Source organism: Rhinolophus sinicus, chromosome 8, assembly GCF_057876585.1.
Source record: "Rhinolophus sinicus isolate RSI-liver-muscle chromosome 8, RSI-T2T, whole genome shotgun sequence".
NCBI classification, from domain to species: Eukaryota; Metazoa; Chordata; class Mammalia; order Chiroptera; family Rhinolophidae; genus Rhinolophus; species Rhinolophus sinicus.
In genome coordinates this window covers 65,591,359-65,616,431 of record NC_142508.1, presented here as the reverse complement: position 1 = coordinate 65,616,431, position 25,073 = coordinate 65,591,359, and the positions used below count along the sequence as shown (strand labels likewise).

At 53.0% G+C, this 25,073-nt stretch overlaps 1 protein-coding gene across 8 annotated transcripts; it reads right to left on the bottom strand.

Moving 5' to 3' along the window:
- Nucleotides 1–595: 595 nt before the first annotated feature.
- On the bottom strand, nt 596–20,024 carry ZDHHC1 (zDHHC palmitoyltransferase 1). Of its 8 annotated transcripts, none has more exons than XM_019755760.3 (12): nt 19,743–20,024; nt 13,910–13,956; nt 12,328–12,570; nt 7,327–7,502; nt 5,713–5,814; nt 5,229–5,353; nt 4,972–5,130; nt 4,609–4,721; nt 1,728–1,810; nt 1,387–1,480; nt 1,171–1,249; nt 596–1,064 (listed from the first exon to the last, which is right to left on the bottom strand). In XM_019755760.3, exons 3-12 carry the CDS (start codon nt 12,568–12,570, stop codon nt 778–780), a joined length of 1,461 nt encoding a protein of 486 aa, XP_019611319.1. In that variant the 5' UTR covers nt 13,910–13,956; nt 19,743–20,024; the 3' UTR covers nt 596–777. The 8 variants fall into 8 exon arrangements, with proteins under 8 accessions (XP_019611319.1, XP_074170834.1, XP_019611301.1 ...); XM_074314733.2 differs by having other exon boundaries at nt 596–1,061; nt 19,743–20,018; XM_019755742.3 differs by having other exon boundaries at nt 12,328–12,604; nt 19,743–19,993.
- Nucleotides 20,025–25,073: the final 5,049 nt, after the last annotated feature.

Sequence of the window (25,073 nt, the reverse complement as noted above, 5' to 3'; positions counted from 1 at the left end):
AAAAGCCCCCCATCCTGGGCTCCACCCAAAGCCCCCGCCTCCGGGAGAGATCAGTTTCCCAAAGCAGCAGTCGAAGGCAGTCTGGGAGGGAAGAGGAAGCGGGAAGGAGAAGAGATGGGCAGAGGTGTGGGAAGGTCCCTTCCCTCAGTGACAGCGGGCAGAGGGGTCTAGAGCTGGCTCAAGACAACAGCTCTCCACTGAACATGTGGTATCCCCAAGTCACAACTCCGGACCACTAGGGGCGGGAGGGGACAATGAGTGAATCACGAGTGCCAAGCCCCAGAATCCTGGTACATCTGATGGCGATCCTGAACCTACGGGTCTCTGCTCCCTCTGCTGCCTCCGGAGCCCAAAGCCTGCTTCCCCTCATGTCACCAAGTGCAAACTCCATCAAGAAAAATAACCTCCTCCCGGCAGCCTTCTGGGATCTTTCCTAACCGGGAGCCCTGTACCTGAGCCTCAGGTCCCCGTTTACCTCCACAAGACAATATGAGTGGCCACCCCACCATCTGCCCCTAGGCTGACTGGCAATGGTCCGACACAAGGAGAGCCCATGACCCTTGCCGTTAAGAAAGTATGCAGTTGAGTCCGCAACGGCATTAAAAAGAAGTTTATTGGAGCATCATGGCCGATGGGTGGGTATTGCTGAGTCGTGGCGAGGGGGGCGATCCCGCCGGCCGTAGGGGCTCCTAAAGTGCACTCGGTTCGCGAGGGTGGAGGTGTTGCATAGAGAGTCGGGCCGGCCGCTCCTCCAAGGCCCTTCTGCCTCTCGGCCAGCTAAGCCAGATCGGCCTCCGGGCCGCCTCGCGCCCCGGGCTCGCCGCTGCTCGGGCTCACGAAAACGGCGGGCACCCGAGCCTGCAGCGCCAGCCCGGGCTCTGGGCCCCTGACCCCGGGGGCGGCCAGAGCGGCGCTGCCCAGGCGTGTCTGAGCCACAGGAATCTCGTCCATGGATTCGGCTGACGCCGAGTGGTAGGCGCCTGCAGGGCCAGCGGCGTGAACCGGGCTGGAGCCCGAGGAATCCGACGACGAGCTGGAGCCGCGGCCTGGGGCCCGGGGTCCTGCTGGGGTAGTGGGGAACGTGAGGCTAGGGGCTGCGACTCGCTCGGGCCCCTACTTTTCCTTCCCTCGGAACTCCCAGTGTAGGATCCAGTCACGAAGGGCTCTCACCCGGCAGCCTGGGCAGCGGGGCCTCAAGGTCCAAGGTCCCAGAGGTCGGCACCTTATACACACGCCGCTTCCTCTTTTTCTGCAGAGACAGTCGGGAGCTTGAGTACCCCTTCCCCAAACCCCACATCGCCAGAAGCAACAAAAGAGTGGGGCAGGGTAGCGGCTTCTTTCCCATCCCCTTCCACCAGGGGTGGAAGCCCAGCACGGTACCCCTACCTGGGGTCGGGTCCCAGGGGGCAGAGCCAGAGTCTCTGGGGAGGAGGGCGGTGGAGGCTCCACTTGGCTGCCAGTGGCAAGGAACCCGGAGGGACTGAGGGGGAAGTGGGAGGGTAAGCGCTGGATGCAGGTGGTCCCTCAGATCCCACCCAGCTGGAGGTCCTCAAGTAAACAAGCCTCCCTTCCTAGCAGACAGTAGAGGGGCATTAATCTGTACAAGACCAGATGGGGCTGGACGCAGACATGTGCCTTGTTCTTGGTCTACCCCCTTTCTCCCAGCTCAGATGGCCCTGCCATGCCAATGGGAGATGCCCAGCTAACTATGCCCAGATCACACTCACTTGGCATTCACTGCAGCAGACCTGGCCTGGCCGGGGGGCGCTGGGCGCACATGGCTGAAGGACCGCATGTAGAACTCCATCTCCTGGGGAAGGTAGGGATCAGGGAGGCTGGGTGGCCAGGTATGGATCCAGGGCCTTCAGAGTCCTGAGCCCACCCAGTTCTGGACACAACCTTCACCCCCTCAATGGACTCTGGGAGGTCTGCATGCAGAGATCTAGGGCTGTCCTCCAGGCTTTCCAGCTTTGCTGGGAAAACCCCTCTACAGGATGAGGCTTAAAACACCCATTTCTGGACCTCACTCTATCCCCAGGGATCTCCTCACTTCATCCAGTCAAACTCCACCTCTTCCAGGAAGACCCGACCTCATGGGTCCAAGTCACCTAGTCTAGAGCTGCTCTGGCCTAGTGGGGTAGTGGGGAAGAGGCCCTTGGAGCTGGCCCCTCCCAAGGCACCAGTCTCTGAACCAATTTTTTTTTTTCCCTCGCTGGGACACGCCACAGCCGTTCACAGGCCAGGTGTGCAAACGAGGCTGTGTGCATGATGAGGGTTCCCACCGAGCTGAATCCTCAACAGTCCCAGCCTCAACATCAGCTGCTGGGGTGAGGGCCATGCTCGGTCTCCCCCACCCCTACCCTAAAAGGGAAGGCAAGGGGCGGTGGACAAAACAGCACCCCAGCCCCACTGGAGACCAGGCTCATGGAGTTGTTTAGTCGCTGATCCTAACAGCGACCCTGGGATTCTCAGACCCAACCCCTGACAGCTAAAGGGCCTGAGGCCGGGATGTCGCAGGAGTGGCCTAAGGCCTGCACCCCAGCACGCAGGACGCCCTCCAGCAACACCCAGGAGGGTTGCAGGTGCGGAAACAAAAGCCAGGAAAAAGGCAGCAGCGCGGGAAGGCGTTTGCGCCGAGGATGTGGGGAGGAGCCAGGATGATGAGGCCCCGCCCCCACTGAGAGGGCGGGGGTGAGGGGAAGGGCACCAGGACAGCTGTCGCCCGCTCGGCAGCCGTTTCCATGGAGACGCAAGCGTCCTGACTAATGCAGAAACGACAATGTAACAGCAAACGCCGTCTCTAAAACAAGCCTATGTTTGGGGGCAACGGCTCCAGAGTGGGGCCCCTCCCGCATTCCTGCTCAGGGTGGGGGTGGGGTGGCTGCCTGGGGCCCTGGCAAATCTAGGGGACAGAGCCCAGCTGGCCACAGGCTAGCTACACAAATGCAGAGATTGAAGCCCAGCACGCCCTGTGCCCAACCTCTGCCCAGGCTGGCCCTTTGAGGAGAAGTGTGGGATTGCCAAGCCTGAGCAGAGGAGCTCTGGGAAAGAGGAAGGGGTCAGAGACCAGTCATAAGGACTGGGACCTCAACGTAGTCCTCCCCCCACATTTTTTCCTTTCCCCAGTGTGGACCCAGCACCCCTCCAGGGCCCAGCAGAAAGGGAAAAGCCTATTCTGGTGCATTCTGGTGGGCACTGGCAGCAGTAGAAGACAGTTCCAGAAGCCTGAGGGGCTAGGATGGGACAGGAGCCAGGCCCTAGCCAGCTGGGGAAGTCTGACGGTGTTACCAGGGTGTCCCCACTGAAAACCCCCCTCCCCTCATTACGGCTGTCCCTAGGATCCTCCTTCAGAGACCTTCAATATCTGCACACTCCTGAATGGTACTGTGGCACCTCTCAGCCTCAGCTCTCTCTTCTGCACGCCCCTCCTCCTAGGTAGGTCTCCCTCAGGTCATTTGCAGATGATATGAAATGTCCTTGCTGCTGGCACATCTGGCCCCAAAGCCTAGGCAGGCAGTGACTACAGGGCAGGGGCCCAGAGCTCTCGAGTCTGGGCATCCCAGAGCCAGCCCTGCCTCAATGGGCACCAACTATGCAGCTTGAGAAAGTCTCCTTCCTACCTCTCTGGACCTCAGAATCCTGTGAAGTGGGGGCGAGGACGATGCCCACGCCCCAGGATGGCTGCCACTGTGCTTACATGGGGTCAGTGCCCAGCACCAGGGCAGGTACACGGTGATGTGGCAGGGGAGTCTCCACCAACAGCTAGCACTCCCCCAGGCCTGGCAGCCTGGCCCACCCCTGGCAGTGAGAACAGGAGAGGCAGGGTCCCAAGCCCTCCCCAACCCGCCCACTAGCCTGTGTTTGTGTCCAGTTGCTATGAGGACTTGGGATCCAGGGCTCAGCCTTCCCAGCAAGGGCCTGCCTGGGCCCCCTGCCTTCTAGTCCCTGGGGGTTCTGAGGACTGGACCACCCCCACCCCCAGCTGCTGACCTCAGGAAGCCATGGGGCGTGGGAATGGGGATAGGCTGGTCAGCAGCTGGACTGGCCAAGCCCTATCCTGGGCTGAAGGGTTCCTGCTTCTGAGTGTAGAGACCTTAACTCTTCCCAGAACCAGCTTCTGTTTAACCTTTCTTGCCCTCAGTATGCTCCTCAGCAACATGGGTAAGGCAACATTACCTGCCTCATGGGCTGTTTTAAGGCTTAAACAGGGTAATGGGTATAAGGGCTCAGAGTCATAGGAGGAGAAAAAAACTGGTGACGCATTCTCTGGTCCATCCCTCTCTTCTCCTGCAGCTCCAACCTGCCTACTTCCAGGCTCCCATTTTCACACCCTGCACCATGTGCTTGGAGCCTGGATGAGCCTGGACATGGGGTCCGGGAAATGCAGGGCTCCTTCACACTGTGCTCATGCTTAAGCAGGCTGGCATGTGCTCAGTACAGGCATGGCCTCACCTCTGCTGCCCCCCCAGCACCCCCAGCCCAGCTACTGTTCCAGGCCTGCTTTCCCTTGCCTTGTCTCATCATTGGTAGCTTGCGGCACAGCCTACCACCCCTCCCACACCCAGGCCCCATCTCTCAGCCCCTCAGCCTTTTGGGCCACTTCTGTACCTGAATGGGCCGCATCTTGGGGGGGCATGACTCAAGCTGCCTGTGGGCCTCCGTTGCCTCCTGTGGCGGACGATGCTGCACGATGTATTCATAAGTAGTGAGCTTGTGCCACACTGAGGGGGTGAGAGAAGACTCAGTGCAGTGGAAAGGGGCCCTGGAATTCAGAAGATGAGGGAGGGCACCCAGTCTCAGGCTGAAACGACTGTCCCAATAAACACTAAGCCATGGAGTGAGACCAGGCCACCATAGAGAGCCAGCAGTGGGAAGGGGCATGGCTTCAGGGCTCTACAGCCCAACTGGGTACCTCCCTGCTGCCTAATGACCCCTATCCCCTGCAAGGCAGGTGTAGGTGGGGGCACTTACTGAGATAAATGTGGAAGCAGAGTAGGTGGCCAAGCAGGGCTGTGGAGAGCAGGCCCAGAAGGATGAGTAGGGCAGCCAGGGCCAGGATAGCAGGAGCCTGGGTCTCCACAGGGGCAGCAGGCAGGAACACAAACCACACATCCGTGTGATTCTTCAGGACTGCAAGGCAGGGAGACTGTGCTCAGCTGCTGCTGTGACTAGTGACCAGAACAGGCCCAGGGTTAATGGGTGGGAATAGGCCTGGGGCCCAGACAGACCTTCAAAGTGGTGGTTGGTACGCAGCCGCATGGGGTTGACAAAGAACTCCACGAAGACATAAGTGGCCACCAGCACGAGGAGCAGGACACCCAGTAAAGCAGATGCCACACTGTGTAGAAAGAGCCTGGGCCCAGCCATGGGCAGCTGTCAGCACCCAGGTGCTCCGGCTGGGTAAGGGCCCAGAGCTCAAAAAGACCCATGGTCGGGTTGGAGAGCCAGGCCTCTGACGCCACAGCTCAAACTCCTCAAAAAGCCAAAGGCTTAGGGCAACGGTGAAGACCGGAAGCCACGCCATAGGTCCCCACCTGTCCCTGGTCCAGCAGGAGGCAGCCATCAAGAGCATCACCCTCAGAGCAGAACACGGCAAGTGCCCAGGTCCTCCAAACACCCCCCTCCCCGCCCCCTGCGCAGCTTCAAGGTCCCAGCTCTCACATTCAGACCCGTGCACCCCCAGGCACCCGTGTGGCCCGGGCCCACTCTCACCGGTAGTTCCTCTCGCCCACGCAGTTGTTGAGCCACTTGCAGTGGTGGTCGAAGCCGCACACGCACTTGTTGCAGGCACTACAGTGCTTGGAGCGAGCGCTCCTGCGGGATAGGAGGGAGCACAGCGCAATCGGCCGGCTCGTCCTCCCCTTCGCCACCCGGCCTGGCTGCAGCGGCGGGAGTCCGCGGAGGGACCATAGCGCTGGGCCTGGAGCGGGTTACCCACCGGGTGCATCCGCGGCACCGCGCTTGGCGACGGGGAGCGTGCGCGCCCTCTGGCGGCACTGCGCGGCGGGGCACCCGGAGGAGGCAGTGCTTCTGAAGAGCTGGGGACCCCGGAGGCGGGAGAAGTAGGGGACATTATAGTGTCCCACTCTGGGACTGCGCACCAGGTGATGGTGGTGTGAAACGGCAATGGGTCTTCCTTTCCAAGCAAGGACCCCTGCGCCGAGCCAGGAGACGATGCAGGTGTGGGCCAGGAAGCAGGAGAGCAAGGCTGCCAGGCCCAGGGCTTGCATTGCACTCCCTGGCATCTCTATTTTTTGAGTGCCTATTTCCCTGTAAAATTCTACGGGAATTTTACTGGCATTTTCCCAGGAAACCTCAGTCTGTCTGAGCTCATCCAAAGGGAGCCAAAGGAAGCTGACATCTCGGTGAACATCAATGCAATTCACCGTAGATAAGGTGAAGCCATTAAAAATGCAAGCGAGTCTACCAGCCCCGGGAGGGACCAGGGAACCCCAAAGGAGTGAGGAAAAGTGGGGTGCGGCCCCTTCCTGAGAACAGGGAGGACCCCTGAAATGGGCAGCAACTGAAATGGGCACCCACTGAGGAACAATGCACTGACTGGTGCCTATGAGGGAAAGGACAGTCTGCTGCTGAAATCCTCAGCATCTTAATGCCCTGGGCTCTCTCTCTGTTCTGTGGACAGACCCCTCAACAGGCTGCCTGGGACTTCAGATTAGAAGTGTGAGGCTGGCCTTGGACCACACCCCCTCCCTACCTGAGGCTGGGCGGGGCCTAAGGAGGCTGTCTGGACCAGCCAAGGGGCATCGCACTTTCTGATTCTTCTCCCCACTAGCAGTGTGACCCGGGGCGAGTCACTTGGCCTCTCTGTGCCTGAGTCCTCATGGGTACACAAAGGTAACAGTATCGCCTCAGGGACCAGGCAGGCTGGTGGTGAACCTGGCTCTGCTGCCCAAAGAGCTTTGGGCTCTTCCTCCTCTGTGAGGTGAGAAAGATGCTGCCCACCTTGCAGGGTAGCTGCGCATAAGCACTTGGCACACAGCAGGCACTCAAGAATTAACTCCCCCCTGACCCTCTCTGGGAATGCTTGTGAGATTGGGGGGGAGGGGTGACCGGCAGAGTCAGTCATTAGAAATGTTTGTGGCAGTGCCAAATGTTTCCTGTTTTAACGGTGGGAAATGCTGCCCTCATCTCTGTTTCCTGTCACCTTCTCCTTCATCCAATTCTCTGTCACTCCATCCAGATTCTTGACTTTGTAAAACATGCGCTGTAACGCCACGGGCACGCCCCTCTCTGCCTTGAGCTCCCCCTGGTAGTTGCCCGGGCATGCTCCTCGCCCACACGCACACTCAGCCTACACACACTCACACATCCACGTCGCATAAGTTGCAGTGCAGGTCTTCAATGACATGTGCGTGTTGGCTACGGTTGAAGATGGGCAGGGGCCCTGCATAGCTCTTGCCGCGCACATTGGCATCTGCGGGGTCGATGGAGACAGCAGTCAGGTGCACCACGAGATGGCCGGCAAAGATGGCGCCCACGCACTGGTCCCGCAGGTTAAAGACTCTCCACATGCTGGCTGGGAGCCCCACCCCTGCTTCCCGCGCTGAGAGAACTGCTCTCCACCTCCAAGTGACTCCCTCACACAGACTCCTAGTCTGTGCCACTTCCTATTGCCAGGACCCGAGAGCTTCCTTGTCAGACCTCGTCAGCAACACCCACGCCCCAGGTACAGGAGAGGGGCCGCCTGGTCATAGAGCTCACAAGCCAGCAAGTGCCTGCTGCTGCCAGGGGACCCAACCACAGGGCCTGGCCTCCCTGCTCCAGGCCTGACATGGTCTGACCTCCAAAGCCAATCTGGTTTCATAGTTTAAATAGTGAAGTGAGACTTAAAGAGGCCATCAGCTAAGGTTAAGGGATACAAAAATATAAGTTCTAAGCTTGTTTGTCTTGCTTTCACAGGAAGTCAGCTCTGAGAGGGAAGCGCCATCCTCTCCCAGTAGCCAGGCCACATGGAGAATCACTTGCAGACAGGGCCTCATATACCCACCGCCTTCCTGACGTGGAGTCCAGGTGCTTGGAGCCCTGCGGCTGAGCATGTAGGATGGCCGGACACACTCAGCACCTGACCAGGGACAGCATGGCTAATTCCTGGAGCGGAAATACAGCTCTTCCAGGACTTACAAGTATATGCTTAGTGATTGGGCCAAATGCCGGAGACAAGTATGCTGACAACTCGTGGCAAAGTTTGAATGTGTAAAAATTTACCAAAAGATTCCACCCAGAGAGCCATCCACCCTCCACCCAGCCATCGTCTTACTAACCAGGCAGACATCATCCCTCCATCATTCAGCCTCCATCCATCCGCTGTCCAATTTCCTTTTCTCCCTTCCTTCTCCTCCCAGGAGCCAAATCTCCCTACACGTCTGCATGAGCCAGGCTCTGCCCTAATGTGCTGAACCATAGCTGAAGGAGACAATCTGTGGCCCATCCAAACCTCTCAGTGGCCCTGGCTATGAGTCAGGCCTTCACCTCTTGCTGAGTTATTCCATAGTCTCCCGACTCTGCTCTTTCCGTCTGGGTCCCCTTGAGTCTGCCCTTTGCTTGGTCCCAAAGTGAGCTTTGAAGAGCTTAAACTGAAAGCCTCGCCTGCTCACACTCCTACACTGGCTCGCAGTAGCTCTCAAGCTAGAGTTTACTCTTCAGCTCAGTGCCGAGGCCTTTGGCTCCTCCCAAACTGCTCTGGTATCACCAACCACTGCTCCTCACCATTCCAGCTTCTCTTCAGACACACTAAAAGTGGACAAACACTTAGTCACCTGCCTGCTCCAACACTTCATGCATTCAACTGTTTACTGAGGTCTTTCTCTACACCAGACACTGAGGAAGATGGCAGGAGAAAGACAGACTTGGTCCCTAGCCCCAAGGAGCCTACAGTCTTGTGGGAAACACAGATGTTAATCATATAATGGCTGGATTACAATGAAGAAAGTTCATGGGACTATGAGTTTGTGTGACCTCATCTAGTCTGAAGGGATCCAGAAAGCTTCCCTGAGGATGTATCACCTCAGCTGAGACTTGGAGAGGAACGGTAATAGGGAGCTGGCAGGTAAAGAGGAAAGAGGGCCTGGCTGCTTACTGGGAGCAAGCAGAGGGGTGGTTCCAGCTCAGCTTATGCAAGAACGAGGGCCGACATCACCAAATTCCGGCTTTTCAAAAGGAACCAGAAATCTGGATTTTTATGTGAGGGCTCTCATTTTTTAAATGTTGACAAGGAAATAATTTTTAAATCCCATTGCCAAAGGAACACTTAAGATCTGTCCATTTTGTATGTTAATTATCCCTCAATTAAAACAAAAAAAATATGTAGTCCAAACTGGCTTATGTGCTGTCAGTTCTTGACTTCTGATTTAGTTGAGTGTTGGGATGGAAAGAGAGGTAAGGGGCTTCCAGGCAGAGACCCATGGGCCATGTTGTTGTCGCAACAGAGGAAATAATATAAGAAGAGGCTGGGGAGATGGGCAGAGGCCAGAACTGGAGAGCCTTGAGCATCTTAACCTCATTCCTTAAGGTAGGAAAAAGTCATCAGAGGGTGTTAAGCTGGGGAGCGACTTTATCAGATTTGTTTTTTGAAGGGGCACTCAGGCTGCAGGAACACAGACGGACCGGCCAGAGTGACAGCATGTGTGGGGAGACTGGCTTGGAAATGCAACGGTCCTCTAGGTAAGAGAAGCAGATGGCAGTGGGGAGAAAAGAGGGCAAACTCGATAGCTATTCAGTTTGATGACTGACTAGATAAAGGTGATGAAGGAAAGGGGCGGAGTCAAGAGTACGTGGAGAGGCAGGTTGGGCACAGGGGAGGAGGGGATCTGTGGAGGAGGGGTGTACAGCTGGGCCTGTGGTGACGTTGTTCTAGATGCTCATTTCCTGCACCCACAGTCTGCTGTATGAGCCCCTAGCCCCACATGACATTGTCACATACATACCATGTGACATTCTCCAATCTGCAAGGCTTTCCTCCAGGGGGAGGCCGAGCACCCCTTGCTCATCTTTGCAACCTGAGGTCCCAGCCCAGTTCCAAGCCAAGGTAGGTACTTGGTACACACCATTACCCTATCTCATTTCTCAGGGCCTACAGAAGGAAGGTGGCTTTGATGGAAGGAGAACCGTCCAGGCCTGGAAATGGGGGTGCCAGACTGGGTGGTTCTGTGAGCCTCCGCATTGCCCAAAGCAATAAATGCGGAGAGGAAAAACCCTCAAACCATCGCACTGTCTCAGAGTGGGCCTGCCTGAATAGCTCTTCTGGCCTCACTGGGTACCAGCTGTGTGACCTCAGGAAGTCACTTAATCTCTCTGAGCCCCAATATCTTCCTTAGTAGAGTGGGAGCCTACCCTCTTTACAGATTATGAGGATCGAATGAGATAATCCATGTACAGGGATTGGCACAGTGCCTGGCACATATAAGTGCTCAATAAATGCTCGTTACTCTTGTTTATTGTTATTTGCTCTGATTCTACTTGCTCCAAGCCACAAGGTTATTAAGCTGGCTTCCCAGGTACCCTGACGGTAGAAACCCAGGGAATCCTGAGTGAAGAGTGTGCCCATTCTAGAGCAGGAGAGGAATATTCCAGGAAGCATTCCAGTTGATAGCCCTGACTAAGGCCTGTTGGTCACCTCAGGGAAAGTCTACTTTTCTACTTACAGAGCTGATGACTGGGCGCTGGGCCCTAATGAATCAGGAAGCGCCCCCATGACACTGCTGGTGTCTGAGGATGGCAACCTTTTCTAGAGTCCTTCACACACCTGCCCTTGTCACTCACCAGCCCAGGGCTTTGTGGTTTCTCAAGAGAGCATGCTCATACATGTGGCCCATGCATTCTGGTGCGCACACACATTCTTGTGTGCTCTGCGTCCCCATCCTGGGAAGCAGGCAGGACTCTTCCATCACACAGAGGAGGAGGCTGAGACCCAGGGAGCTGGCAGAAGCTGCTCAGCCTTATACAGCCCTAAAAGGGCTGAGCTGAGACCAAGCTCCGCTGCTAACTCTGTGTCCGAGGCATTTAAGTGCATCCCTGCTAACCTCCTTCAGCTCATCCTCGCCCTCCTCTCCAAGAGGCCCAGGACTCATCTCCATGAAGCATACACGCCACGGCCCACTCGCATGGGCACCCTCTGCACACGAGCACATGGCACCTGCTATACTCCAACCTCCCAGCCTTGTAGCCACATTCTCTGCTCCTAAGGGTTATGGCCAGGGCTGGGACAGTCATGCCATTAGGCTCACGCAAGTTCGAGTTTGTCACTGTTCCCAGAAGCCTCCAGGACATCTTTATCCCTCCTCTAGTCAGTCCAACCTCAATGCTAAGAGAGCCTGATTTACAAAATCCTAAACAGTCCTGGTTAGGGCATAATAATCCTTCCATAAATAAAATCACATCTTAAATGTACCAGGAAACTTGCTATGTAAAAGAATTCTACCATGACTCTTTTTGAAAAGTGAAAAATTCTTCCGTAAATGGAATAATTACTCTCTAACTTATCCTCTGTTGAGTTCTAGACACAATCAGCTTAAAGAGAACGTCCTGGGCCGGCCCGGTGGCTCAGGCGGTTAGAGCTCCGTGCTCCTAACTCCTAAGGCTGCCGGTTCGATTCCCACATGGGCCAGTGGGCTCTCAACCACAAGGTTGCCAGTTCAATTCCTCGACTCCCACAAGGGATGGTGGGCAGCGCCCCCTGCAACTAAAATTGAACACAGCACCTTGAGCTGAGCTGCCGCTGAGCTCCGGATGGCTCAGTTGGTTGGAGCGCATCCTCTCAACCACAAGGTTGCCGGTTCGACTCCCGCAAGGGATGGTGGGCTGTGCCCCCTGCAACTAGAAAATGGCAACTGGACCTGGAGCTGAGCTGCACCCTCCACAACTAAGACTGAAAGAACAACAACTTGAAGCTGAACGCACCCTCCACAACTGAGATTGAAAGGACAACAACTTAACTTGGAAAAAAGTCCTGGAAGTACACACTGTTCCCCAATAAAGTCCTGTTCCCCTTCCCCAATTAAAAAAAAAAAAAAAAAGAGAACGTCCAGGCTGTCCTCTGTAATCGCTCCTGCAGTACCTTAGTTGATGAAGTTCCCATCTTTGTGGGGCTTTAAATTCTCCAACGTACTTGAGGCCTGTCAGCTTACCTCATCAGGTGGAGGGGTCAAAGGGGGGTTGAGGCCAGGCAGGTAAGCAGCTGGCCCCCCAGAGAAGAGACAGAGCCTGCCTGTGCTCTCTGAGGCTCTGGAGCACAGCTTCAGGCCTCTGCCATGTCTTTCACCCACTGCTCCCATAATTCCATGCACTAGCCCCACACTTTCCCAAGGATACAGCATAGCCAGCGGGCACCCAGTGGTGAGGCAGGAGGGGAACAAGGACCCCAAAGCCAATCACAGCGAAGAAGAGGTACAGCAGCCAGGCCACAATCTGGAGCGGGTGAGGGGGCCAGCTCCACCCATTCCGGCGAGACCGCTGGCCCTGCAGCTCCAGGGAGGGCCCGCTGGCCTGTGTGGGTGCTGTCCACACACTCTTCTCAGGGGCTGTCTTGTTGGAGGGCTTGTTGCAGATGTTCATCTCCAGAGGGACAAAGAGTAGAGAGAGTATTAGACTGAGGAGGCCTGGGCTGCAGCCCAGAGCCCATGCCTGCAGCAAGGTTTCAGCCGGGGGAAGCAGGCTGGGCTACGAAGCCACCTCCCAGCTACTCTGCAGGGGAACCGGGGCCCTAGCATGATGAAGTTGGACAGTGGGAGAGAGTGGTAATGGAGTGCTCGTCTCAAATCCCCAGAGCCAGCTCTAGTCAGTACAAGGTAGGAGGGTCCAGGGTTCCTTCAGGACACAGAATGGCTGCTTGTTACTCAAAGTGTTCCATCTCCACAGCCATCAAAATTAAACCCAATAAGACATGTTCTCATCTGGTAACAATATAAGGTTGGGGCCAGAGAGATGAGAACACATGCTGATTCTCTTAGGATTAGTCACCTCTGTCCTGCGGCCCAAATGCAAGTGTCAGAGAGGGCCCCTTACATTTGCTAAGGGAAACAGAGAGCGGGATTGCCCAGAATGTTGACCTGGCCTCTGCCCCTCAGCGAGCACAGAATCCCTTTAAGACTGAGGGGGCCCTGAATAGTCTCCCCTATACCTCAGGCTGAGGCTTCTTGGCTGGGGAGGAGCCAGTACACAAGAAGAGGGCAGGATTCCTCTTTGGTTCCCTCCGCAGCAGAAATGACTGTGTTTCTCTAAGTAAAATCTGGGCCTCATGCACTGAGAACAAAAAGGTGGGCTGATGCCCTTTGACTGACTTGACGGAGTTCGGGGAAGGCCAGGCCTCGGCCAGAGTCAACCACCAGATGGCAGCAGTCCCCTACCCCAGCCATCCTTAGGCCTAAGAGCTGGCCTAGTGGCCAAAGTTACATACAGGGCAGGCATTACAGGAAGAGCCCCACCGCCAGCATCTTCCGGGCTAGAGGTGGGACCAGAGCCTGCGCAGGTAGTACCATACTTGGGGAGACAGCCCAACTTGGAGCTCTTGGTGGAAAGGCCAGGCTGCAGACAAAACCCTGGCAGCTAGACTCTCCTTCCAGGAGCCCATGCCCATGGGCCAGGGAGTCTGACTAAGCCAAAGGGTATGGGAGACCCGCCTTGGCACATCTGCCTGGAATGCCTTCATCACTTATCAGTCCAACAAAACGTGACTTGACCTTCAGAGCCCACTGCAAGCACCTCCTCATACAGGGGTACCCCACATGGAGTTGGGTTCCTCACGTTCAGTCTTTACTGAGCAAGTCACTATGCCATTTGGAATATTTCTGCCATCCCCCTGTCTGTCCCCTGTTACAAATACCAGCTTCCCCTAAGGGCAGCAAATGTGCTGTGCTTCATTCACTTCTGTTCCCCCCATGCACCCAAAACATACCTTGTATATAGTAGGTGCTCAATAAATGTTTGCTGACTTGACAACATCTGAAATAAAAGGAAATGTGGACATGGTCAATGGTGTGGAATCCTGGTCCAGCTGAAGCCATTTGGCCCACCCACTGTGCCCGGTCTTCAATCCGCACATGCACCACGTACCCATGTCTCCCCTGCCCGGTTCCCATTGCCCACTGACTGCTGGACAAGTGCACTTAGCCACTCTGCCTTTCATCCAGCCCAAGGCTCAGAGCCTCCTGTAAGCCAAGCCTGGCACATCTGAAATCACCTCTGAGTAGCCTCATCTCAAAGCTCAATGAAGTGACCTTAGTTTTCTCCCAGGGACTCAGTGGGAATCCTTTGGTCATGTGTTTTGTCTTCAATAAGAAGCAGTGAAAGGTGAAAAAAGAGCCCCAGCTTTGGAGGACACAGATCTAGGTTCAAGTCCTGGCTCTGCACTTGCTAGCTGAGTGGCCCAAGTTTCTTCATCTAAAACACGGGGGTAGGGGTGCCTACCTAGGGTTGTGTATACCTCAGTGACACTGTAGGTAAAGCCTTGACACATAAACGCTCCCTAAATAACAGACGTCATAATTACCCTTAAAATAGCCCTCTGGGTTGTCCTCAAATCTCCATACTGAAGCTACTGCATCTGATATTCTATGAGGTTTACGTCCAAAGTGATGGGGTTGGTTGAAGTTGCTTTCTTACATCAGTGGACCCATGGAACGCCTTGTTATAAGAGCTGGGCCACTTGAACACCATTCTAACCTTCTCACCTTTGATCAAAAGTGACAAAGGTGACCAAGAAGCTGGCATCACTTTATTTTGAATGTCCCCAGAAGTAGCAAATCTTTGTCCTTGACTTTTGGAAATAGTCAAAGGTCACCGGTTCAAGCCCTGTGAATACAGTTGAGCTGGCTGGTCCTGCCCAGCGTAGGGGGCAAATCCCTGTGGTTTGCACATGCTTCTCGCATGACTCATCGTCAGAGCAATGGCTCTGAAGGGAACCTACGAATGGGGATCCCTAAGTTCTGGCTTTCCATTTGCCCTCCTCACCCCTGAATAGCCCTACACCTTGAGGGAGCTTCTAAAGAGAGAAGCAGAGGTACATGGCTGTCATGTCCCCACGGCCCAGAGTGGGCTGGCAGTGGCCACGGCACCCCCAGTGCTGCTGCAGCCCAGATACCTGAGGTGAGAGGAGTCACCATCTGAAGCCAGAAGCCCACACAAACAGCCTTGGGGGTGACTCTGACTCCAAACCAGGGTACCCTTGGCTCAGAGAGGTGCCACTGCGTGAGACCATGGATGAGGGGATGGTGCTGTTAGAGCTAAGTCCCCTGCAGCATGCCACCTGCGCCAAAGCCTGGGCCAGCCAACTCTTAACTGATGACATTTGCTCTGGCAGAGTTGCTGATCACAAATTCTTTTAGCCCAAAAGATTTTGATTACAAGGACGGGGAGGTCAGAGAATCCCAGATGAGGCCTCAAGCAGAGATGGGATCCAGCGCTATCAGCAGCCCCAGGACTTCCCTGGCTGTCCCTCCCCGCTCAGCACTTCTCCAGGAGACCAGATTCAAAGACATGCAGCTCTGCTCCTGGACAATGCGCTCAGCATGTGCACGCACAGCTTGGCCCAGTCAGCGCTTATTGGGACCCAACGCCCTGTGTGCACTGAGGATGTAAACACAGATGAGGATGTAAACACAGGCCCCTGCCCTCAGAGTCTTACTTTCTGGGGGCCAGACAGATGCAGACAGACAACAGGTAGTGAGTGGGTGATGTCCTTGAAAGGGCCAACCATTTCGTGTGACAGAACACCGCCTGGATGGGGTTGGGGGCTAGGGGAGGCAGGGTGGAGCTGAGGAAGTAGATCACAGGGATCCTAAGAAGACAGGTGAGGAAGCCACAGGGAGTCACGGGAAGTTTAAAGCAGGTGACAGAAGAGCAATGGGGGTTTTGGAAGCTTTCTTAGTCACAGTGGGGTGGTGGGCACGAGCAGGAGGAGATAGGGCCTGTGGGAAGGTGACCGCACAGCAGCAGCCCAGTGCTTTGGGAGAAGTTGGGAGGGAGGTAGAGGTCAAGCCCACAAGCTCTCCCGTCTACCCAAGGCCCCCCGCTGAACCTTTGGTGGGCTGAGGGATACGTGTGGGCCGTCATAAAAGATTCTTCGTGTACCTTCTGCTGCCACAGTACAAACCAGAGTTGAGCTGGCAGAGACAGAGGGAAGAGGCCCCCTGGAGTGGTAGAGCAAAAGGTAGCTGCTTCCTTGGTAAGTAAGGATCCACCTGGTTTCTGAGGCTGACTGGAAGGGCTATACCGGCCCCTCCCTTGTCCCAACAAGGTGAAGGCCATTGCCACGATGACAATAATCTGTTCGTGTTAATGTTGACTTGCTAAAGCCTAAAATAGCACTTTCAAAATAATGTTAGGCTACCTTAATTTAAATGAGAGAAATCTTAACGTTTTAAGTTATCATTATGAACTATAGAATAATTGCATGACTGATCCACTTCCCTCTTGCCCACCTCAGCTCTTACCAAAAAAATATTTAGGAATGTGGTTCTGAGATTCATGCATGTACTGTCAAAAGAACCAGACTGAGGTGAAAAGTACCAGCCCTGGAGAGGCTTGTAGGTGTCCCTGGATTCCTGCAAGAAGGTTGAGGATTTCGGGGAAAAATCAACTCAATTACTGAAGAGGATTTGTGGAGAGAGGCCACAGAACTGGGAGAGTAAACTGAGGGGGTCAGAGGAGAGGTGACAGGGCTCAGTAGGGGCATGAAAGGCCCGGGGACCTGAGCCACCAACAGCGAGAGGCAGGTTGGAGCCAGGGATGAGAGTTGGCTCAGAGACAAAGGCTGGTTCTGGTTCCTGCACTGCCGCTGACAGATTGAAGAACCCGGGGGAGGGGGGCAAATCAACAGTGCCATCTCTTTGGGTCTCTCCTTTACTTATCTTTCAAAAAAGTTAGCTGGAAAGCAACTTGGCAATGTCTGCCAAGCTTTAGAACACATATACCCTTAGACGCACATTTCATTTCGAGGTATTTATCTTATACATATACTCACAAAATACACAAAGATACATTGCCATCTTGTTTGTAATAATAAAGGACAAAAAACAATATAAACAAACTATGGCACATCCACACACTAGAATGCTATACATCAAAAACAACGAGGGAGGAAATGAAAGTTAAATGGAAAAGCAAGATGTTCAAAGGTTGTAGAGAGTGCTATCTAGTGAGTAAAAACAAAGGCGAATGGGCAGACACCTGTGTTCCTATATGCACAGATTCTCTCTAGAAGGAAATACAAGAAAGCAAACACGGGGCAGCCTTTGGAAAGGAGATCTAGTTGTTATGGGTGAGAGAGATTTGCTTTTACTGTGTACTCCTTGGTAGTGTTTGAAAAATTGTTTTACCTTGTGCATGTACTGCATGTAATTTTTTTGGAAAAAAAATTATGTCAAATAATAAATAATTAAGCGGCATCACCTCTCGCCCTCCTGGTTCCACTGGGCTGCCATGTGGACCAAACATGCTTATGTGACCCAGCGCCCTGATCACGCCAGACAAACAAGGAACTCTTGCTTAACAACCATGCAACAAGAGTGCTCGGGTTTAGTTCAATGCTTTCTCACTCTCAAAAGCACTTCTGACTCGTTCAGCTGCAGATCTGCAAGGAAGAGCCACAGAGCTCCCTACGAGCTGTTGGAGGTCTTGTCCAAGCCAGAATCAGACAACCAGCCAGCACAAGAGAGGAGTTGCTGGGCAGGACCTCGTTCCAGTCCATGGCCAAGGTCCACTTCAGCTCCTCATGACTCCCAAACCCAAAGGGAAGGTTAAACCACAGGAAGGTTTTGCTCCCAACCGTCTTTTCTTTGGTCTAGAGGATTTCTGGTTGCCATGAGACTGACTGTCTATGGATATTTCCAAATAAGTTATCCACTGTTTCCCAGGATCTGCTTTTAAAATAATTCTCACCAAGATTTAACTGATGCCCAATTTAACCACCTAGAAGAGGGCTGGAAAGAAAATGCTCCATAGTACACACTATTTTACAGTGCAAAAAGTCATTTTAAAAAGAACTTTTAGGGGCAAGTACTTTGTTTATTAAAATCCCCCACAGGTGCCAGAGAAGCCTCTGGCCTTAACATTCTGGGAAGTGACTACAGTTTGGCTAAGAGATACACATCACAACTCGCAGAAAACAAACTGAATTTCAAGCTGTTCTCATAGACCTCTCCAGTTGTTGGTCTCAGATGCGGCTGGGCTCCTCCCATAAACAACATGCAGAGGTCTGATGCCAGGGCAAGAAAAGCTTGAAACCTCAGTCGTTCCTGAGTTGATGTGGTCTGCAAACATTTTCTGTGCCATTCTCCTCCTGAAGCCACCATAGCAAACTGTTTGGGATTCAAGTTCAGCCAAGGAAAGGGGACAATAAGGAGGGAGCAACCTGGAGCAGAAACAAGACCAAAGAGCTGAGGCAAGGTTTCTTGATTTTAAGCAGGAATTCAATTCACATGATTGTGGGAGCAAACCCTGAGGAACACCCACCATGAAACAGTCATTAAGAACAAAGTTATGACAGAACAAAGTTATGACAGAACAAAGTAAGAAACATAAAAGAAAAAAAAAACTGGCTAATTAAGCACCAATGTTGCTTTTATTCCATCTCATGGTGATTATCTGTTTACAAACTCATCTCCCACAGCGGACCACCAGTTCCACAAAAGCAGGGACCACCCTTCACCCATTTCGAAACCCAGCTCTCCTTCAATAAGGGAAGTTAAGCCACTTCTTACCATCTCTGATGCCATCACCCTAATCCAAGCCTCCATCACTGTTCCCCTACAGTTTTTCAATAATAATAACCATCACTAGCATTTAGAGAACACTTCTCCTGTGCAAGGCACCGCTATAAGTGCTTCGACAGAATTCATTTATTAAACCCTCACAACTTTCGGAGTTAGGTCCTATCGTTTCCTACTGTTCTCAAAGACTTCTCCAGCCATTGGTCTCACAGATGGAGGGCCCCTCACTTTCTCTCTAATAAACAACATACAGAACAACACCCCTGTTTCACAGATGAGGACACTGAGGCTCAGAGAGACTAAGTAAATTCATCTAGGAGGCACAGCTAGACTAGCAGAACTGGGATGACCCTCAACGGACTTCCGGGTGTACGCTGTCACTACCACGCTGTCCACAGCAGCCAGAGGTGAGCTTTTCAAAACTTGAAACTCATGAAAACTCTTCAATGGTTTCCTCTTCCTGCTAGGATAAAGGTGAAACTCCCACCAACCATATCCATCAAGGCTCCCTCACCCTTTCTGTTCCTTAATTGTATTTTGCTGCCTCCAGACCTTTGCATTTGCTTCCCCCTCTTCCAGAAACACCCTTCCCCTGTTCACAATGCTGGCTCCTTTTCAACCTTCAGGTCTTAGCTTCAGTCCCCTTTGACAGCAGACCCTACCTGACCACCTCCCTCTATTTCCTCTCCAAAGCTCTTATCCCCATCTGAAATGACTTTAGTCGTGTATCTGGCACCTGTCCCCACGCCCACCCCGCCTAGGTCCCCTTAACACTCTGTGGGTTCTGGAGACCGGCCGCTTCTGTTTGGAGGCCCCGCGCCTGGCACACAGTGAAAGCTCAATGCAGATCTGTGAACCTGATGAATATGAGAAGGAAGCCCCGCGCTCTGCCCGACCCCCTGGAGCCCAGGCTCCAGGCTCCCTGCCCAGGAGAGCGCAGAACCCGGCTGGGCGGCGGCAGCCGGAACCCGGTGGCTCACGCCAGGCTTCAAGGTGAGAACAGCGGCGGGGGCTCCTCACCTGAGCGTCGTGGTGGCCGAACCAGATGGGCCCTGCCAAGGTCACCCAGCGGTTCACCCCCCCCGCGCCTGGCCGTCCACCCTCCCCAGGGCGGCCGTGCTTCAGTCCCTTGCGGTAAAGAAGGCCCCCGGGACCGGGCAGCGGCGCACTCCGGAGCCGGGCCCCATCCCGGGCCGCGCGGCGGAGATTAGGCCGGCGAGCCTTCGAGCTTCGGCTGGAGCTGGCGGGCTGTTACAGCGGTGCCAGGCAGCGGCGGGCTGGGCCTCCTCCGGCGCTGGACCCGTTCCCTGGCAACGGCGCGGGCTACGGCGCCCCACAGCGGCCAAACCGCGCTGCGTCTCTGCGCGCGGGCTCCCCGGCCGAGGTGGGGCTGGCCAAGGACCTCCTGACGCCTCAGCTGGCCCATTTCCCTTTCTTTTACAACTTTTCTCCTAGAAAATTCGCTCCCCCGCCATCCAGATTCACAGCTTGTCTTCTCGAAATCCTAACGTGCTCTAAATCACCCCCTCCAGTTTCTCCCGAGACCACCACTCTCAGGGAGAGCCCTGCACACTGTAATGAGAGTGTGTGTTGTGCACTGGACATTCCGTGGGGGAACAACCAGGAGATCCCTGCTCTTTCGGGAGATTCCAGGCTAAGGGGAAGACAGCTAGACAAATAAATACACAAATGTGCAGGTGCCCCCTAATGTAAAGTGTGAAGTATAAGAGCTTAAAATATGTAGCGCAAAATATCACCTTTCTTTATTTCCTTTCAATCAAGCATAAATCCTACCGTGAGCCGCCATCTTCCAAGCTGGTGGACAAATCAATCTCGGTCTCCACTGAACTGTTACCCAAGTTATTCCAAGAACCAGGATGTTCTACAGCAACAGTTTGAGAAGTGCCCTCTGGTCATGGGTCCTCTCTGAGGCACCGAGGCCATAGCCATTGTCCCATCCACAAGGACATTCAGGTTTAGGCTCTGTGGGGCCATGCCTGTTGTTCCAGGGCCTGCAGACTCTCTTCTCTTTCCTGTCCTGGGGAACCTCCCTGTGGACCTGGCTTCCCTGAAAGCTCCCTCTTCCCTTCTCCTTGGGGACTCTCAGAATGGACTCTCCCATGAGCGCAGTCTTTCTTAAAAGAGAGGAGGAGGCTTTATCTTCTGCCAGCTGTCCTACCCTTATCACTAAGGCCCTAAAATGGTGAGTAGCTGGCTGGTTGTCTGTTCAGAATGGACTGGACAGAAAATACCCCCATCTCTAAAATGTATGCTCACAAGCACACAAAGCAACATAACAACTCCTGCTCTGTCGCATGCCAGTTGTGAGTCTTGTGCAAGCAACTTTATCTCTGTATTATGTAAAGTCTCATTTCCAGGAATTGATAAATTTGATGTAGAATAAATATTAATGCTACTCTGGCCTCGGAAATACAAGATAGTTCCTAAACTCTTATCTGGAATTGGAGAACTTAGGGTTAAACAGAGATGGTGACCCAGAAGTCAAGGTGGAGAATGAGTCTATGTATGCCCACAGGGAGAGGAGGGACCCAAGAGACTCAGGCATCTAGACCCTGGGCCCACCTTCTCCCCGGGCACACCTTCTCCCCGGGCACCTCTCCTGAACATCACATGGCTATGGCGATGCAACACATGCCCTCTTTGTCCTTGCCACAAACCTGCTCCTCCCCTTGGGCCCTCAAACGGGCACTACCATCTACCCAGTCTTGCTCATCTAACCCCAACAGTTTCCAGGACCAGGCCATCCTCCCTCTGAAACACGTTTTGTGTCCGTCCTTCCCACTCCGCTTTAGCCCAGACCACCAGCACCTTCCCTGCGGAGTCTGCAGCAGCCTCCTCTCTGGTCTTCCTAACATCAGCATACGTGCATCCAGTCCGTCCTCACCCTAGCTGCCAGATTGAGCATTCTTTCTCTTAATTTGTTAAAGTGGGTAGTAGCCCCGCTTTAACAAATTAGGCCCCCAAAATAACAGCCCCCAAAGAGGTCCACATCCAGATCTCTGGGACCTATGACTACGTTACCTTGCATGGCAGAAGGGACTTGGCAGATACGGTTAAGTTAAGGATCTTGAGATGGAAGATTATACGTGTAGGCTCAATGTAATCACAAGGGCCCATAGAAGAGGGAGGCAGGAGGGTCAGAGTGACATGGGGACAAGGAGACATGATGATGAAAGCAAAGTTCAGAGAAATTTGAGGTATTACACTGCTGATTTTGAAACTGGAGAAAGAAGCCATGAGCCAAGGAATGCAGGTGGCTTCAGAAGCTGGAATAGGCAAGAAAACAGATTCTCTCCTAGAACCTCCAGAAGGAATTAGTCTGCTGACACCTTGACTTCAGCACAGTGAGACCCATTTCAAACTTCTGACCTCCAGGACTGTAAGATAATAAATCTGTGTTGGCTTAATCCACTAAATTTGTGGCCACTTGTGATAGCAGCAGTAGGTAACCAGTACAGTGGGTTTCAAGTAGAGTTAAGTACACATACATATAACCAATTAAAGCTGTTTCATTTGAAACAAACCGCCAAAGTGACAACTCAGATTCTCTTGAGGTTTGAGTGACTCCAGACCAGGCTCTCTGAAAGAGGACTCCCTCTGGCTAAATTTGCTTTTTAAAGGCACAGGCAGTTTGATCATGTTCTCCTGAGTCTGTCATCATCGTTTAGTCTCCAATCCAGAGCCTGACACTGCCCAGGGCATCACCTACTGGGGAAGGCCACACATTGTCTGCTCCCAGGCAGGCAGATAGCAGAGAAATCTACCTAACATGAAATCACCACCTCATCAGTCTTCTGTTTAAGGTATTTCAGGGGCCCCTTTTGCTTCTAGGATCAACTGAAACACTAAAGCATGGCTCCCAAAACGCTGCTCAGCAAGCTCCTGTCCACCTCCTCATCCCTGTGCCCTGTGACGCTGGTTCAACTCCTGGAACCTGCAGTATTTGCTCCCACCCCCAGGCCTTTTCCCACAGGGTTCCCTTTACTTGGTGTTTTTCCAACTCCTTCCACCCAATTTCTAAGAAAACGTGACACATTTTTCTGGAACATAACTCAGCCCTTTGGGCAGGACTTGTTCCTGCCCAGAGCTGCTGCCCCCGACCTACAAGGCAGGTCTGCCCAGGGTGGAAGAGCCCGGGCCACAGGGAGAAAAAGCCCAACCGTGGTTGTTAGAGCTTGCACACACACATGTGAGAAGATACCGAGCTGGCTTACGTTCCTCCAAGAATTGCCAGAAGAGACTTCTGGGCGAGCAGGTGGGCAAAGGCGCTTCATCCCACCCTGGGACGGAACCAGCAGCGTGTCCATAAAGCCAGTGTGCACCGAGGCTTCCTGGGACATGTCACTTGTCCCAGAGCAGGTCAGTGGTTACCTGTTTCAATCTCAGTTCTGCCAGTTACCAGCTAGGCAAATTTCTCGATCTCTCTGAATCTCATTTTGCTCCTATGTGAAATGAGGGTAACAATAGCTACTGCATAGGGTTTGATGAGGCCTGAAAATGTGGTCATGCCTGTAAAGCACACAGAGTATTCAGTTGGTAGTAGATATTGATACATATAACCTAGACCTCACTTATCTTTCTACCAGGAATCATACTATCCATTTCATCATATAAAGCAGTTAAATTTTAATGATCAGATTAGCCTGGGTGGGACGTGGTCAGCGCCAGCTCTTGTTCCCCTAGTCCACTTCGTCTGGGTCACAGTACCCTGGATGAGTCAGCCCATACACTTGGCTTGTCCCCATGGCCACCAGCAGCTCTTGCTCCAGCAAGTACAGCAGCCTCCTGATTGGTCTTTCTGCTTCCATTGTAGGCTCCAAACACTGTCAGTCGATTCTTCAAACAGCTTGTGGCTGTTTAAAAGAAAACAACAAAAAAACCAAGCTGATTATTTTACTTCCTGCTTACAACCCTCAGTGACTCTCCCTCCTCCCCCAGGGAGTGGTATTTCGATATACCATGAAATTAGAATCAAACCTCCTTCTCACCACAGCCTCCAAGACCTCCCTTTCCCCTTGGCTCAGGATGATCTCAGTAGCCCCATGGCCCTCCTTTCCTCAAAGGACCAGGATCCCTCTAACCGAGGGCCTTTGCAGGTGAGGCTCTCACTACCTGGAACATCACTTCCTCTGGGCAAGCTTTCTCTGAACCTCAGAATAGAAGAAGCATTGTTCCCATAACACCATGAGACTCTCCTTTCTAGTTCCTAATGTCAGTGGCTCTTTGATTGTGTAGTGATCTGATTAGGGGCTGTCCCTCCACTCAGACAGAGAGAACGCAAAGGGAGGAAGGATGTTTTTCTAGTTTACCAAGGCTTCCGTAGCATCGAGCCTGGAACACAATAAGCGTTCAACAGATATTCGTTGAAGGAAGGAAGGAAAGAACAAATGAAATGATAGTGCTACTTACAGGAATTCTTTTGTGAAGCCATTTGTAAAGTAAATATTATTTGTTGAATTATTTTTGGTGTAAAATTGACTTTCCTGTATTGCCATCTCTTCAACATAGTAAATCCATTTTTTTCCACTTCCTCATGTCCTTCATAAAGTTTATTTTTATTTGCTACATTCAAGATATTTTCTTCCCATTAACTTTTCCTTGCTAAGTGGTTTTTATGACCGCTTTGTTCTTTAAGAAAGAACCGCCGTTCAGTATTTAGAATATCCTCTCAGCTTCCTTGGTGAGAAGGCCCTGGCAGCTTTCCCACTGTTGACTATAACTAGTGCAGCTTGGAACATAATGTCACCCCACTAGAACTCTCTCGGACCTAGATAAAACTTACTCGTTGTCTCCAGTTAGGAACAAGGTGTTTGGAAGCAGCACCTTATGCAACACAACTGCTGCGGGACCGTCCCTTGGAGGCAAATGAAATAAAATCATGGTGTATGGAAAATGTGTCTGCAGAGTCCTCGGAACCATAGATTGTAAAGCTTCTCAGTCAGTAACTCAGTTTTTATTTTATGTTTCTTGGAAAACTGAAGGCTTCTATTTACCACACATATTACCTAAGATGCAGAAAGCATGGGGGAGGGGTGCAGGGGAGGTATCCTGAGCTGGTAAGGATTTTCATGGCAGCCTGGCCAAAGCTGCCCCTTCTGCAACTGACCTCTACCCCTCCCTGCGTATGCTCACCAGGGGTATTTCCATTCACCACGCTAGCTATCTCTTGGCTTGCTCATTTCTATGGGGAATGGTACATGCATACAGAGTTGTTGGATGTTCCTGCTTTATTTCAGAAATGTGCAGGGCTGAGACACCTGCATTTTTCCTCGAATACTTGAAAGCAAATTATGTGCTGGAACCTCTCAGACCTGCTCCCAGTGGAATTTC

Bases quoted from the DNA above. Each gene is read 5' to 3' on its own strand.
- ZDHHC1 (XM_019755742.3), bottom strand. From the start codon at position 13,956: ATGTTGTCAAGTCAGCAAACATTTATTGAGCACCTACTATATACAAG. The intron at 12,605-13,909 runs GTATGTTTTGGG...AGGCCTCCTCAG, and splicing joins GAGCACCTACTATATACAAG to TCTAATACTCTCTCTACTCT. The intron at 7,503-12,327 runs GTATCCTTGGGA...CTGCGGGACCAG, and splicing joins GGGTGCCCGCTGGCTATGCT to TGCGTGGGCGCCATCTTTGC.